This window comes from Psittacula echo (assembly GCF_963264785.1).
Source record: "Psittacula echo genome assembly, chromosome: 4".
In the NCBI taxonomy this organism is placed as follows: domain Eukaryota; kingdom Metazoa; phylum Chordata; class Aves; order Psittaciformes; family Psittacidae; genus Psittacula; species Psittacula echo.
This window is the reverse complement of record NC_137738.1, coordinates 49,693,148-49,707,437: the sequence shown is the minus strand read 5'-3', so window position 1 is coordinate 49,707,437 and position 14,290 is coordinate 49,693,148. Positions and strand designations below refer to the sequence as shown.

At 39.3% G+C, this 14,290-nt stretch overlaps 2 protein-coding genes across 2 annotated transcripts in view; one reads left to right on the top strand and one right to left on the bottom strand.

Annotated features, from left to right (window-relative positions):
- Positions 1-14,290, top strand: part of AKAP7 (A-kinase anchoring protein 7) — a gene marked incomplete at both ends in the record, with an annotated part of 85,705 nt that overhangs the window by 29,082 nt on the left and 42,333 nt on the right. Inside the window, one exon of the mRNA XM_080616154.1 lies at positions 7,773-7,917. Coding sequence (XP_080472280.1) covers positions 7,773-7,917 — 145 coding nt within the window. The remainder of the gene's footprint in view (positions 1-7,772; positions 7,918-14,290) is intronic.
- MSH5 (mutS homolog 5) lies at positions 881-3,796 on the bottom strand (the record flags this gene model as incomplete). Its single annotated transcript, XM_080616152.1, has 1 exon — positions 881-3,796. One exon carries the CDS (start codon positions 3,794-3,796, stop codon positions 1,367-1,369), a length of 2,430 nt encoding a protein of 809 aa, XP_080472278.1. The 3' UTR covers positions 881-1,366.

Genomic DNA, 14,290 nt, shown 5'->3' with positions numbered 1-14,290 from the left:
GAAGGAGGGAAATTTTCACACTGAATCAAACTGAAAGCAATGGCTCCAAATTGAAATTTTTCTACTGTGCAGTCACATTCATCTTGTTGCTGTTTTCAGGTAGATATGACAGATGTTTAATACTGATAATTATGAAGGTAATTACTTTTTTTGCATGTAAATTTTCTCTCAGTTTATGTGACGTTACTATTTTTGGCTTCTTGAAATCAAGGATAGCTGAAGAGAGGTGTAGTACATCTGCTGATGTCTTTTATTAGCCATACTGTAAGAAGTTACAGCAAGTTTTAGCAGTCAGACAAGAAGCTAACTCATGTTTCTTCTGTCTTATTTAGACAAGGAATCTCAGGCACTTATATCGTTGCAGGAATGGCTGTTACTTCTGTTGTACTTAGATAATATGTCTCCTGTGTCATTTATTTATTAATGAATTTTTGTTGCATGTGCATGCATCAAATACTGTGTTCAGTAAAGATGACAAGAGAAGTGAAGGGAAATCTTCCGCTTCTGGTATTACTCCTTTAATATTACGTTTTACTCAATACTCAAAAATAGAATATAAAATGTGAATTTCTGTATTACATTCCTAGTATACTTTTCAGTTTCCTAGATTTGTAATTTTGTTTTTATTTATACCCATATACACCGATACATAGCTGTACCATATAGGACCTCATGAGAAGAGAGTGATTCTCAGTATAACCAAAACACTTCTCTTTTATCTATCCCTGCTGGTTATTACCTCCAGAATTATTTTTACAGTAACTCCTGGGATCTCTGGCATTTTAAACAGGAATGCTGGCATAAGAAGAGCCACAGAGCTCATTAAATCCCTTTATATTTACATTTATCAGCCTGTAGGTCAGTGGTTTGTATTGTGACAACTGTTACTTGCTGATATGGGAGTCTGGGGCACATACTTATTTGGAATCTTAGATGCTGATCCTGAAATGGCTGAAAGGATCCCTTTGGCACAGTACAAAACAATAAACGCTTTGCTTTCACTGTGTTATGAGATCAACAGAAATGTTTTGTGATTTTTCTACAGTATTATTTTAATCTGAAGATCTAACAAGGGCAGAAAATGCACAAACTTGTTGACTCCATGGCTGGAAGAGGTTCTTAAATTATCTTCTTTCAGTCTTCCTGCTTTCATATCGTACACCATATTGTAGAGATGTGTAACTACAGTAGTTGGTGGGGTTTTGTGGTTTTTTTTTTTTTAAAGGACATAACTATAGACAGTATGTTACAATGTAGTAATGTAGTCTGAGGCGTTAGTCATAGCGATCATTCTTTAGATTACTAAACTCTCTGACTGCACATGGTAGACATGATGTAATCTATGCTTTTACGCACACCACACACGTTACATGACTGAGGCTGCAGAAGGCAGCACCTCTTTATGCATGAACTCTTCTAAGTCCACATGGGGATCATCAAGGTCTAGGCAAAGAAACTTTTCCACAACAGACTTGCATTTTTCCATCCGATCATTTTTTGAAGGATCATCAATACGTTTGATAGCTTTTCCATTGCGAATCAGTTCCGACACTTCCACTCCTCTTTCAATAATTTTGGCTGGCATTCCTGCTAATGCAGCAATATTGGCAGCATGACTAACAGTGGACATGCCCGGTTTGATCTGATAGAAAAATATCAGCTCACCTCCATCCTGGTGGGTCTCCATGGTCAGGTACTCCAGAAGAGGTGTGTCAGGCAGGAGTTCTAGCTGCATCAAACTGTGAAAATTAGTGGAGACAAAGACCTGTGGACACTGCGTTCCTTGTCTGATCCAGTACTTCAGGACAGCAGCCAGAAGGGACAGGCCATCCAGTGTGTTGGTCCCTTTACCAAACTCATCAATAAGTACCAAGGACCTCTCTGTGGCATTGTTAACTGCCTTGGCAACCTGGTTAAGATCAATCATGAAAGTGGAGAGCCCTACAGAAACTGATTCCCTACTGTGGATTCTTGTGTAAATCCCATCAATTGTTCCAATCTCTGCCTCTGCTGCAGGGACATAACTGCCAATTAGAGCCATGAATACTATAAGACCTACTTGCTTTAAGTAGACACTCTTTCCAGATGAGTTGGGCCCTGTGATGATCTTTATGCGTCTGGTGGCCTCTCCACTGTTCACAGGATTGGCCACAAAAGTCTTTGCACATAGTTCCATGAGTGGATGTCTTCCATCCTTGATGTGGAAGCCATGGCGGTGAGTAAAGCTTGGCCGACAGTAGGCATTCTCCCGGGCCATCAGTGCCAAAGCCAGAAGCACATCCAGATGCGCAGTATACTCAATCACGCTGTTAAGCACTTCAGACTTCTCCAAGATCTTTGTCTGCAGCTGGTGCATAATAAGTGTTTCCTGATCTCGGATCTCACAGTGCAGGTCACCCAGCAGGCTGTCTAGCTCCTTAGTCCTAGCACTTCTGTAGTGCAGCTTATCCTCTGACAAGAACATGAAGTCCAAGCCTTCAATTTCAAAGTCACTCTTATCCACCATACTTGGTAGCCGTGGAATGGAGAGAAGGAACCCAATCAAAGGAATGTAGATCACACAACAGGAGGGAATATGGTTGTCCAAGTCCTCCAGTTCTTTTCGTGCCACTTCTGTAAGGAAGTCTGATAGGCCCATCAGCTTTCGTTTCTTCTCATCAATGGTGGGGTCCACATTGGGTTTAACAGTGAAGCGGCTCTCTGAGATGCTGCCTTCAAAGTCCACCACTTTGCTGATTAGACTAGCAATGTAGTGCAGATCATCAGTGAAGACACGCGAAATAGTCTGGAAGAGTTCAATAGTGTTGGGCAGAGAACGACATGTATCTCTAAGACACACCGCACTGCAAGCTGTCTTATAGAGTGCTTGCCAGTCAGTAACTTTTGTGTGAGAAAGAGTCATTCTTTTTAGAATAAGAGGCACATTTTTAATATTCTTGAGGCAGCCTTGAAGAGTGAGGACTGTTTCATGATTCTGAGCCTGCAGGAAGAAGTGGATAACATCTAGCCGTTTGTTCAGCTCTGTCAAGTTCCGAGTAGGTCGTGTGAGCCACAGCCTCAGCAATTTTCCTCCCCACTTACATCTGCAACGGTTTAAAATTCCGTATAAACTGAATCCTTCTTTTAATCCACTGGACAGCTTATACACGGAAGGATGGATATCGCTTTTAAATATCTGCAGGACACTGTAAGTGTCTTGGTCCATATTCACAATCTCTGACAGCACAAACTTTTTAAAGGCCAGAATAGGAACTGCAGTAGAGCTTTCTTCAAGCTCAACTCCAACCCTTCTCCTGTCTAGAAACTTAAATAGTCCCCCTAGGGCTCGTATCATAAGTGGGCTCTCAAAAGGGATGACTGAGGACAAGTAGAGAATTTTCTCTGTTGCAGTCATATGAGATGGGATGAATGGAAATTGCCTAGATAGGATCCGTTGCTTGCTGACTTCTAGGCCAAAATCTGTGTTAGGAAAAAGGACAATTTCTGGTTTTCGTATGTCTGTATCACCAGCAGTAAGGTTGGTCAGGAATTTGGCAATATTCTGATCCTGTTTTGCACTGGTCACTATGCACTGAGGATTAATTTCCCCAATTACTTTTTGCAGTAGCCTAAGGTCTTCATTATCAGGTATGTCAGGCATGAAGTAGACTGAGCAATCTTCTGTATCATAGTAAGTAATTGCAAGCTGCCCTGCATACCACATAACAGACATGTGTGTCTCAGAGCACTCTTGATCCTCTTGTTCAGGCCCAGGCGGTGGTGGCAACGCACAGTTCATGGCTGATGTGGCAGTCATTCTGTCGGAAAAAGACATTTTTATTCATAACTCATCCAGAAAGTCCTGAGAAGTAACTAATTGACAACAGCAGGTTAGCACTCGCTCTTTCATCCCTGGAGAAATTGAGATGCTACCTGCAATTAAAGATACGTATTACCTGTTCAAGTGCAAAGATGCAGCCAGTAACTACTTGGAAGCCATCTTGCTTCCAAGCAAGGTGTAACTGAGCTAACTACCAGCAATGCTGGAATAGTTTGTTGGCGGGTTTTTATCCATTATTTGTCTAAGTATATGTATGCCTAAATACCGATAAATACAGTAATGTACATGTACATCCATGTACAAAATCATCCTCCCTCAGAGGTACAGGACACCCATGTGTGCTGACCCCTGCTCCTCACAACAATACACCCACAGAAACTGTTTTTCAGGGTCCTACCCCAGGATTTATACAGCACCTTCACATAGTGCCAGTTTCTATACAAGTTCACAACTTGTATAGATCAAGCTGCAGGGATCGACCATGCTGAACAGTTTTCCCTATGGAATCCTCAGCAACCCCCTTAACAACCCTCACCCACTTCTTTCCCACTCCGGTCACCCTTCTCACCACAGCCGGGCTGCTCGACTCGGCTGCTGCGTCTCCTTGCGGCCAGCAGGTTTTACCTTGACCGCCTTCCCCTCCCGCTCCGGGCCGGCTCTCTGCGCTCAGGGCGCTGGGCTCCCCGCCGCCGGGCCCTGTCAGGAAGGCGCCGCGCTGTGGCTCTGACACCGACCCTGCGGCCCTGCCGCGCTGCCGTAGGCCGCCCGGGCGCCCCCCGCGGCAGGGGCCCATGGCAGCAAGCCCCATGTGAGGAATGGACTCTCGGCCTCACTTGCAGCTTCCCAGCCCTGTTCTTCTGTGCTTCAGCTTCTCCTGCCAGCCCCTGCCTCTCCCTGGGAGCAGCTCACTACTTCCTTCCCAGCCTCGTCGGAGCCCTGTGCTGAGTGCAGGAGAGGAGGCGATCGGAAGAAGCTCCATGAGCAGCCCAAGCGTGCTGCCAGCAAGGAACACCACACATCTCCTCCCACTTAGCCTCTGCACTGCCTGCCAGCACTCAGTGGGACCCAGGTCTGTCCCTGCCACTGCTCTCCTTTTTCAGCCGTTGCAGCTGCTGTACTTCACTGAACAAGCTACTTCAAGCAACTCTAAATGAATCTTCCTGTGCAGCCCTTGCCTTCAGAGAGCTGGATGTGTGGTGCTGAAGCTGGGAATTTTGGCTGTGGGGTCTGGTGTGTGGAAACTGAAGCTGCTGGCACGAGGATGTTGGGCATCTCGCTTTCCAGCTGTGTAAGGCCTGTCACCACTTGAGCCTTCCTGCCTCACGTCCTATGAAGGGGTGAACGGTGCCTGGCCACCTGCTGTCAGCAGCCATGGGCACTCCATGCAGCTGGAGGGTTTAACTGCAGGCCAGGGACAGCAGGCTGCACCTACCTACCTGCACACAGAAGAGGCTCAGACTGAGAGTAGACAGGCAGGGCAAGGCTACCAAATGCTCTCTCCTTGCTGCACTGACAGTCTTGCAAGAGCTCCACATATAATGCCTTTCCAGGCCCATGCTGCATAGCCAATGTCTCTTTAAAGGCATCCATTCACTATAACACTTCCTCAAGGGGCAGGTGTCTTCTTTCTCCCTTCCAGCTTCCCAGTGGCCTCTCAAGTACTCTTGTTTCTCACCCTCCCCCAACTACAGCATATCAACATCTATAGCTTTCCCATGTGGTAACAGCAACTCTCTTTCATATGTACTGTGCCAGACCCTTTCAATTAAGAAATGAACCATGACTTCCCGTGCACCTGCATTGCTTCATCCTTTCACATCTCATTACAAACAGTGCTCCAGAAATTGCTCCGAGTTACTAAAAATAGCACAGTTTTGCCATGGCTGCTTTTCCAAATATCTTTCAGTAGCACATCACAAGCATAACTCCGTTCTTGAGCATTCAGCATTTGATTCACACCTTACCGGTTTTTGACAAGCAACATCTCAACCTCTCGTAAATAGTATTTTTTTTTATTGGAGTGATTTTGGTATTTTCCTCATTTCGTTCCATGCTACTCAAGGCTTCACATTTTTGACAGGTGTTCTGCTGGCTGAAAAGGCCTTTTTTATTATTAATGTGTGCATAAATGTATTTAAAAGAAATGTCAGCCAAAAAAGGCAAAGAATGATGATTTAATGTCAGAATAAGTTGAGTGCATAAGGGCTAATCTAGCCATAGAATATCAAATTTTAGATAATGACAATGAGGATGGAATAAATGTATACTTCCAACGAGATTGTGTACCCGAAATGAAAAGCATCCACCACTAGGTGTCACCGTTTCAGAGATTAAGGAAATGGAAAGACTTTTCTGACCTTCGCTAACTTAGACTTTAGGGGACCAAAAGTCTAATTTGTTAAAGGGGACCGAAAGTCTGTAAATTAGACTTTCTAAATTAGTAGAGGAACAAATAGGCAGGTACTTACTCAAGCAAAGTGTCTCTGAAGTCAGTAATTTTGTACCTAAGTAGAAGCTCCGTAGACATAAGAACACTGAACCTATCTTGCATATGAGTAATTGTAAATAAAGCACCACAAGGAATGCATGAGTGTGATGATGTTCAGATAATTGGATATAGCGTAAGGGTATGAGGAAGGAGACAGCATCTGTACCCTTTAGGGTGACTGGCAAAGGACCTTTTAAGTGCAGGAGGGGATAATAAGAAAAGGAAGAAACCTTAAACAGCAGTGACACAAACCTGACCAACATACAATGAGGGAAGCAGTAACAAGAGCCAGAGCTGGTCTGCCACATGGACTGATAAGGGCATATGGAGTGTGGGGATGTTTATTTCTGTAGGATTGTCTGGTTGCGGACCTTGTCAACTAAGACAGTAAGGGTGAAGGGGAAGCCATAAACAAAATAGAGAGACAAAATCCTGTCAAACATAACACAGAAAACCAAGAAACAAACCTCATCAGTCACACTGATGGGCTGTCAGTAAGTCACAGGCAAAACAGCACTTTGCAGTTGTTGGGGATGTAAAGCTGAGGGTTCAGGGTACTTGCAAATGGATGAGGCATGTGCAGGGGAAGGGGATGGGGAGGAACAAATGAGGAGTGGACAGAACTGTCTGTAAAAGGGGCTGGTCCTGTGTAAAATGGGGCTGATGGGTGCAGTAGTCTGACACAGCCTGGGATGGAGCTGCTGGAGGCAGTGGTCACTCCTAACATCCCGTAGCATATAGTAAGTCTTTAAAAAGCAAACAGCATTACTGTGAAGTAGATTGAAGGAGAAAATACTTAATTTCTACAGAGATCATGTATTTTTAATGAAAATATGATGGAAGAAGGAGCCCTACACTCTTAAAATAAGTACTGAAGTTAGGTTTACTGAAAACAGCTTAATAGGATATTTATTATGTTCCACTTCATATATACAAAACTACATAATGATACTGATATTATAAATCACTGTATATTTTTAGATTTGCTGAGATAAAAAGTCTAGTGCAAGTTAAATACAATCACATTTTGGTTGTATTTATCCTGCTTGGTGATTTTAAAGACTCAGAAAAATGGCCTTGACAAACATTTGAGATTCTTTCTTCTAGTAGCATGTCTAGTGATGACAGCAAGAATAATTTCCAGTTACATGTTCCATGAAAAATGCTCCAAGCCATTGGAAGTTAAAGCAGTTGTAGCATTTATGTTGATTTGTTTCCTACAGGACTGAGGAGGGAGGAGTAGAAAGGAGGTAGAATGACACTTTTATGTCATATTATTAGTTCTACAGTGGACAGTACTTAAACATAAGATTTGGCACATTATTGTTTTAGTATTATTTTGCATCTTGAGGTAGTTTTCCATCCTACCTGTACTTCTGGTTAAAATGAAAACTACAGGAATTGAATACAAAAATTCAGTTTTCTAGTAGAATGCCTACTTGAATTTTATGTTGCTATTTAAAGGTGAAAAAAATTGACCCAAGCCTATATGAAGATTTTAAAAGCCATTACTTTGGAAATGAAATGCTGCACCGCTTTGATCTTTGCTCCATGTTGAAAAAAAAGCAACCAAATGGTTACTACTACTGTGAGTCCTCTATTGTTTTTGGTAAGTACATCTTAATTTTCTTCTTACATCATTGTGTCTCTAAGTTGTATGCCTGAAAAGCCATTTTTTTCTGAAATCTGTGTTAGGCGATTCTTGTAATGATACCCATAGGGTCTGACAGAAGTCTGTCCTTCAACCCTGGCCCTCCAGGAGCACTCTGCACTGCTTCTTGCTGACAGCTAAAGTTTATGTTCAGCTATCAATCCCCAGAATCCATTTCTGTTTCTCATTCTAAAATGAGTGTTTAAGGTAAGTTAGATGTATCACTCTCAGGAGCTGCTCATCTCTCTGTTGACTATAAAGACAGCCTGTGTGACTAAGTTGGATTAGATGCAATAATTATAGATGATTAAAGTGAAGTGAAATGTCTCTGGTTTGGCAGAGATGTGACCTTACTTGGACTATATTCATGTACAGAGGGATTTTCAGTGTTACAACAGATTTCATAAGACCTGTTCAGCATACCATCAGGACTTTAAATATTGTACAGACACCTTGCCTAGATCAGTACAATGCTAGAAATCACAGTTGTGTCCTCCTGCTTTATCTAAACAGAAGCTTCACACCCCTATAATTAATTTTCATTTCTGCCACAAGTTGTATATAGCTGGAACTTCAGGTGGTAAACATGGGAGGTCTGTGGACTGAGAGACTATGGCAAAATGGCTTGTACAATAAATGCCTCTGTGATGGTTAGTTCCCACTAGCTGATAGTGGATCTTGGGGCTGCTATTAATCATATTAAGAACATGAGTTAAAACACTAAGTGGAATAACAAGAGAATGTTGAGGACTTTTTCTTAAATGCAGTCACCCCTTCAAATCTAGGAATATATTGTGTAATGTGTTTGGAATATCTTTACAAATGCCACTCCTATACCTGCAGATCTTTAAGAAATCAGACAATGTGGGAAGATGTAATAGTAGCAATACAGCAAAATGCAAAAGTTTTTGTATTAATTGCTTTTTTCACCTGTCCTAGTTAGGCTCATTCTTTATATATTTCATGTTAGAGGTGAGTCTTAAAAGACAAGATTTATAGCAGGAACAGGTCATGGTCCTTGGCAGTCAGTTTGTATTTTTAATTCTTCATATTGGTACAGCTTGGGTGTTATGTTTTGGGAATTATTTTTTTCTGCAGTCATATCAAAGGTTGAATGTAATGGTGTTGAAAGGCAATGGGATACTGAAATTCATACAAAAAAGTTCATGTGAAGACTTAGCTTTGTCTTTTTTCTTTAGAAATAGAAATTTAGAAATAGAGTGAAACTGTATTTGGTATGTTTTCAATGGGCAATAGCTCCATCTCAACAAGAATATGGACAGTATTAATAAATCTTAATAAAGCAAAGTCTTAACTGTGACCTACTTAAGAACATACTGTTCTTGTATGGATCCTTTAATTATAGGAAAGAAATGTAAAAAATCTTTTACAAGGACCCTCAACAATAAAATGCTTACTTAAAGACTATGATAAATTTGTTCTCGTATACCTAGCAACATTTTCCAGATTTCTGAAAGTAACCAGAAATATAAAAAAACGAAATAAAAAAATTGACCAGAAATCATTCCAACAAGCAAGTTATTCTGTGGATCTAATGTTTCCCACTCCAACTTCCCACTCCCACTTATTACTAGCCTTAGCAATGAAAATATTCATTATGAAGAATGATCATAGCCTCAGAAAGAACAAAACATGCAACATCAGGGACATCTTCCAAGACTGTTGCCACTCCAAGTAGAAACATCTTCACTGGAAATTTCAAATAGAAACATCTTCACTGGAATCTTTACTTGTGTGGACAGTTTTAAAGGAAGGACCTCTCTTCATCCTTAACTAATAAGGAATCTCAAAAAGATAAAAACTTCTATTTGTTATGAAGATACATCTTCAAGGAGTAAGAAACCTAAAAAAGATGAAAACTTCTGTTTGGTATGAAGATACATTGTTAAGGAATAAGAAATCTCAAGAATATGAAGACTTTATGAAGGTACTGTGTCTATCCCCAAATTCTGCAAAACCTTTAAAGGTGAGCATAAAATGAAAGGAAAATTCTAATTCAGGCACCTCCTCGTCTTGTTGAGCTAATTTTGATGGAAAGGTCCAACTTTCAAAGGCTTATAATTGACAGAAATACATGTGAATAATGCATTGTACTCAATTTTTCCTAAACACATATTGTTTTGGGTTTTTTTTTTGATAATCATAAAAATTATACCTGATTAATAAGCAGGTTATACCTGGTTATACTTTGTATAACCAATTTATAACTTGGTGCCTCACCTGCTGTTTTTCAGCTATTTTTCAAGATTTGAATAATTTCATTCTTAATGCTGTAAAACGAACACCGTTGTGGAGACAAAGGATGTTCATGAACAGTTAGTACTACTTCTAAATTCCTATTGTTTGGACTCACTTTATAGAAATGCCACTGTTAAAAGCTAGGGCTGCTTCCAGGACTCTGTGTAGGGCTTTGGTGATGACTTGGTTTCTGCCTTGAGGTAACTTGTTTTCCTGTGCTGCAGCATTGCTGGTGGAAGTGCTCACTCATCTTGAGGACTGTTTTGAGGACTTGTGGTTAGATACTTATACAACACTTTAAACACCTTAGGCACTTGAAAATGCTAGTTGCTGTTCATGCATTTGTTTGCACTTAGGGCCACCTTTATTTAGCTTAGTAGAGTGTTACAAAACAAATCAAAAGCAGTACAGAGTTAAAAAAAGTGTAGCATGTTTGTTTAAATTAGTGTCAACACTATTGCAAAATCCAGACCAGTCCAAACCAAAGTGAGATATATTTATATGTATCTGTCTATCTAAATATATTATCATATTTATTACCTTGTTATGCATATTTCATATTTATATTTGTGTATATAACTAATGTCTTCTGTTCATGTTTGTACATTCAAATATTAGTTATGTGCTTCCAAATGTTTAAAGAAAAGGGAAATTACAAGATTATATAATGTCGCATGAAATTTTTCATTTAGGTGAAATTGAGGCTCTGCTGCTCACAAATATATATAAGAATATTTTGGAATATGTATCTGATTAAGGAATTTGGTAAATAACTCATTTAAATAAAAGCTGATTAGTGCTGTATTTGGTAGCTACTGACAAAGTTTTTTCAAAACATTTGTTTAAGTCCTTATTCTTGAACTTGTCTTGTTACTGACGTCTCAGAATGCTAAAATGAGACAGTCAGTCTTTCAGCTGTCTTTTGAATATGAGTACCATTAAATGGTTTATAACAGCCGTCAATCAACTGGTATTCAAAGCAAGAATCAGATGCTTGTTTGGCTTTAACTCAATCCTGCTATGACAGTGTGTAAAGAATTTAAGGGAACTATCATTTTCACAGTCCTAACAGAATTGTCCTTAGAATTATTTTCACACAAGTACTACATCTGTCTTTCTCTAGCCATAGGATTGAAATGGATGTTCTTCACTGACACCACATTAAGAAAGTGTAGTTTTATTATCTTCACTTGTCATGGAGGACACCAGGACACCACTTTCCTCAGTCCTATATGGACATAGATGCGTCTTGCCCAAATATGTGCATTTAATTTTCTGGATTTGTGCATGCTAATATGTATCTATCTAACACCGATAGGAGAAGGGGAATAGCTATATTGGAACAAAGTTTGAATTACTTATTTTTTAATTTCAGTTAAAAAGAAATTGTATTTTAATGAATTTTGAAAAACTAATTTTAAAATTTAATTTAGTAACTACAGGTAGCCAGGACATTAAAGTAAACACAGGAGGGAGTTAATGCAGTTCTATTAATACATCAGAAATAGTGAAATTTGAGAAGTAATACAGACAAAACGCCGTATCCAGTTCTAGTTCTTTCTACCTGTACATGTACTCAAGCAGTTATCTTGTTTCCTTGAAGTGCATAGAAAATGCAAAACCAGTATTTAGTTGGGTTGTTTTTTTTTTTTTTTTAGCTAGAGTTTGAGCCAGACTTGAGTGTTATGCATCTAAGAAGATGAAAATATCTCAGATCAGAACTAATGTTAGAAACAGAAATTGGTATATGACAAAGAATTGCTAATAAGTGGCATCACGCATAGCTTGGTAGCTGCACATTTTAAAAGCATGTTTTAAGTTATGGGAAGCATAAGAGATTTGCATGAATAAAAGCAGAGGTGAAGCACCTGCTGACCTGCAGCAATATGCACAGCAGGTAAACAGGCTTTGACAGTATATTACAGAGCAGCATGCACTGTCTTCAGCAAAGCCTACAGACAGCTGCACTAGAAGATTTCCCAGCATCTGCATGCCAGCCACACAATGTGTTCAGGAGTTAAAATTTGATGTGACAGTGACAATAATGTGGAAGCTTCATCCTCAAAGTGGAGTTCAGTTTATTCTTTAAAGCAAACAAAATAGTAAGCCAACAAAGAGTCCTTCTTCAGACCACCCACCTCATAGCAGCTTTTGTATGTCACCTTATATCCCAAGGAAGACCAGTGAATGCTGGAATGAGTTGAGCTTCTCCATATATAGTCCTTCACCCGAATGATTGGTTAGCTCTTTAAATCATGGTAAAGATGTTCAGTAGACCCTCTGACCATCAAAGGGAGCATTAGGTAAATCTTATGTTAGATATGCCTTTCGCATTATGTATCTCACTTAAATATTTTCAAAATCCATTCATGAAGATTTTAATAGACTTGTATTAAGAAAATTTGTTTACAATAATGTATCATAAAATAAGATTAAATACACATTAAAGAGAGTTATGATATGCCAAGCTGTAGTCAGCTTGTAAACTGTGATAAGGTTTTCCTGAGTGGCTAGTAAGAAGTTTATACATCAGACTTCCCCTCTTCTATCTCTGAGGTGCAAAAACTTCAAGAAGTTTGTTCCTCAGTGGAAATCACCGAGCAGGTTAGTCCTAATTTCTTCACAGCCAGAACCCGTTTATCTGGAATATGTGGCAAGTTGGAGGTTAAAGTGCTGTTACAGTTTCCCTTAACAATTGCAAACTAGCAGTAGCAACATGGAAACTGAAATATCAGACTACAAATACCGATTTTATCTGGATAAAAGTTCAATAATATGGTAAAAGATAATGTTCCTTGCTGCTCAAGTAATGCTTCAAATAGATGCCTTTCTAAGTAGCCAAACACTAGTGGGTTGATTTACATTTCAGTGCAACTAGTATGTACAAGTTCAGGGTCCAGTCTGACCTTGTCATCAAGGTACCTTCTGCAGTCTCCCTGAAATGGGAGACCTACAAAAAGTAATTCATCCCATCTGAAAAAGAGTGTGTCAGACATAGGCGAGATATGAATCTAAGATACACTACTTGAACAGTTGTTAATATTCATTAATTAGCTTGCTAGCTGATTTTTTATATATGTATATAAAGATGCAAATGTTCAACTAAAAGAGAAAAAGTTGGGAGATAATAACGTCATGAATGGAACATGTTACAAACAAAACTTATTCTTGCAGATTGCTGCTGGTAGGCTGTTTGAATAATTTAAGTAACTTCTCAGTTACTTAAACTTTAATAACCTCGAGTTAGAATTTAATGGGGCAGTTTATGCTTCCACATTACATTTTATGATGTTAGCCAGGCAGCTGCTCAACATCCATGTCACAAATAAAGATGCTCGTGGTGGTGCCTTGTATAAGAGCTCTCCAGACTGAAAAGTTTGTCAGCAATAGGTTTGGGGGATACTCACAAAGAAGAAAGAATTACGGAAGAAAGAAGAACAGAAGAAAAGAGTCATCTATACCTGAAACAGAAAATAGATATGATAACGTCTGTCTGTGAATTCAAAATAAAAACTGAGAAGAAATAGAAAACTGAAAAGAATTGGAAACCAAATGATAGTTGGGTAGATCATCAGAAGCCCTTGGTTTGCTCTTTTTTAAAAAATACACTTATGGTGTCAAGCAAAAAATACAGTAATATTTTGTCTTCAGCATCATGGAAGAAGAGAGTTCAAATACAGTCTGCAATATGAAGTTTGCCCAGTTCGTCTGAAATCTTTTTAAATGAAGAGAAAGACTATCATTTGTCTCCTTTAGATGCTGTTCTGCTTCTCTGTCTGCAGATAGTTTGACTATAATTTGATTGATTTTATTCATGACAGTAACTCACTTCTAAAATAATTAATCATTCCTTGATTTTATATGTCCGTTTCTCTTCTTTTTATGTAATTTCAGAATACTCTTACGTCTCTTTCTTTCACTTCTTAATTTTTCTTTCTTTGATAGTCTATTTGTAGACTACCTTCTACTTTCTCCACTCTGTTAGTTTGTGAGTAACTGCTCTTTAGTTTCTGGCATATCTTTGGCACTTTTCCCAAATTTTAATTAATAATATAGCAGTTGTACTGCTTTT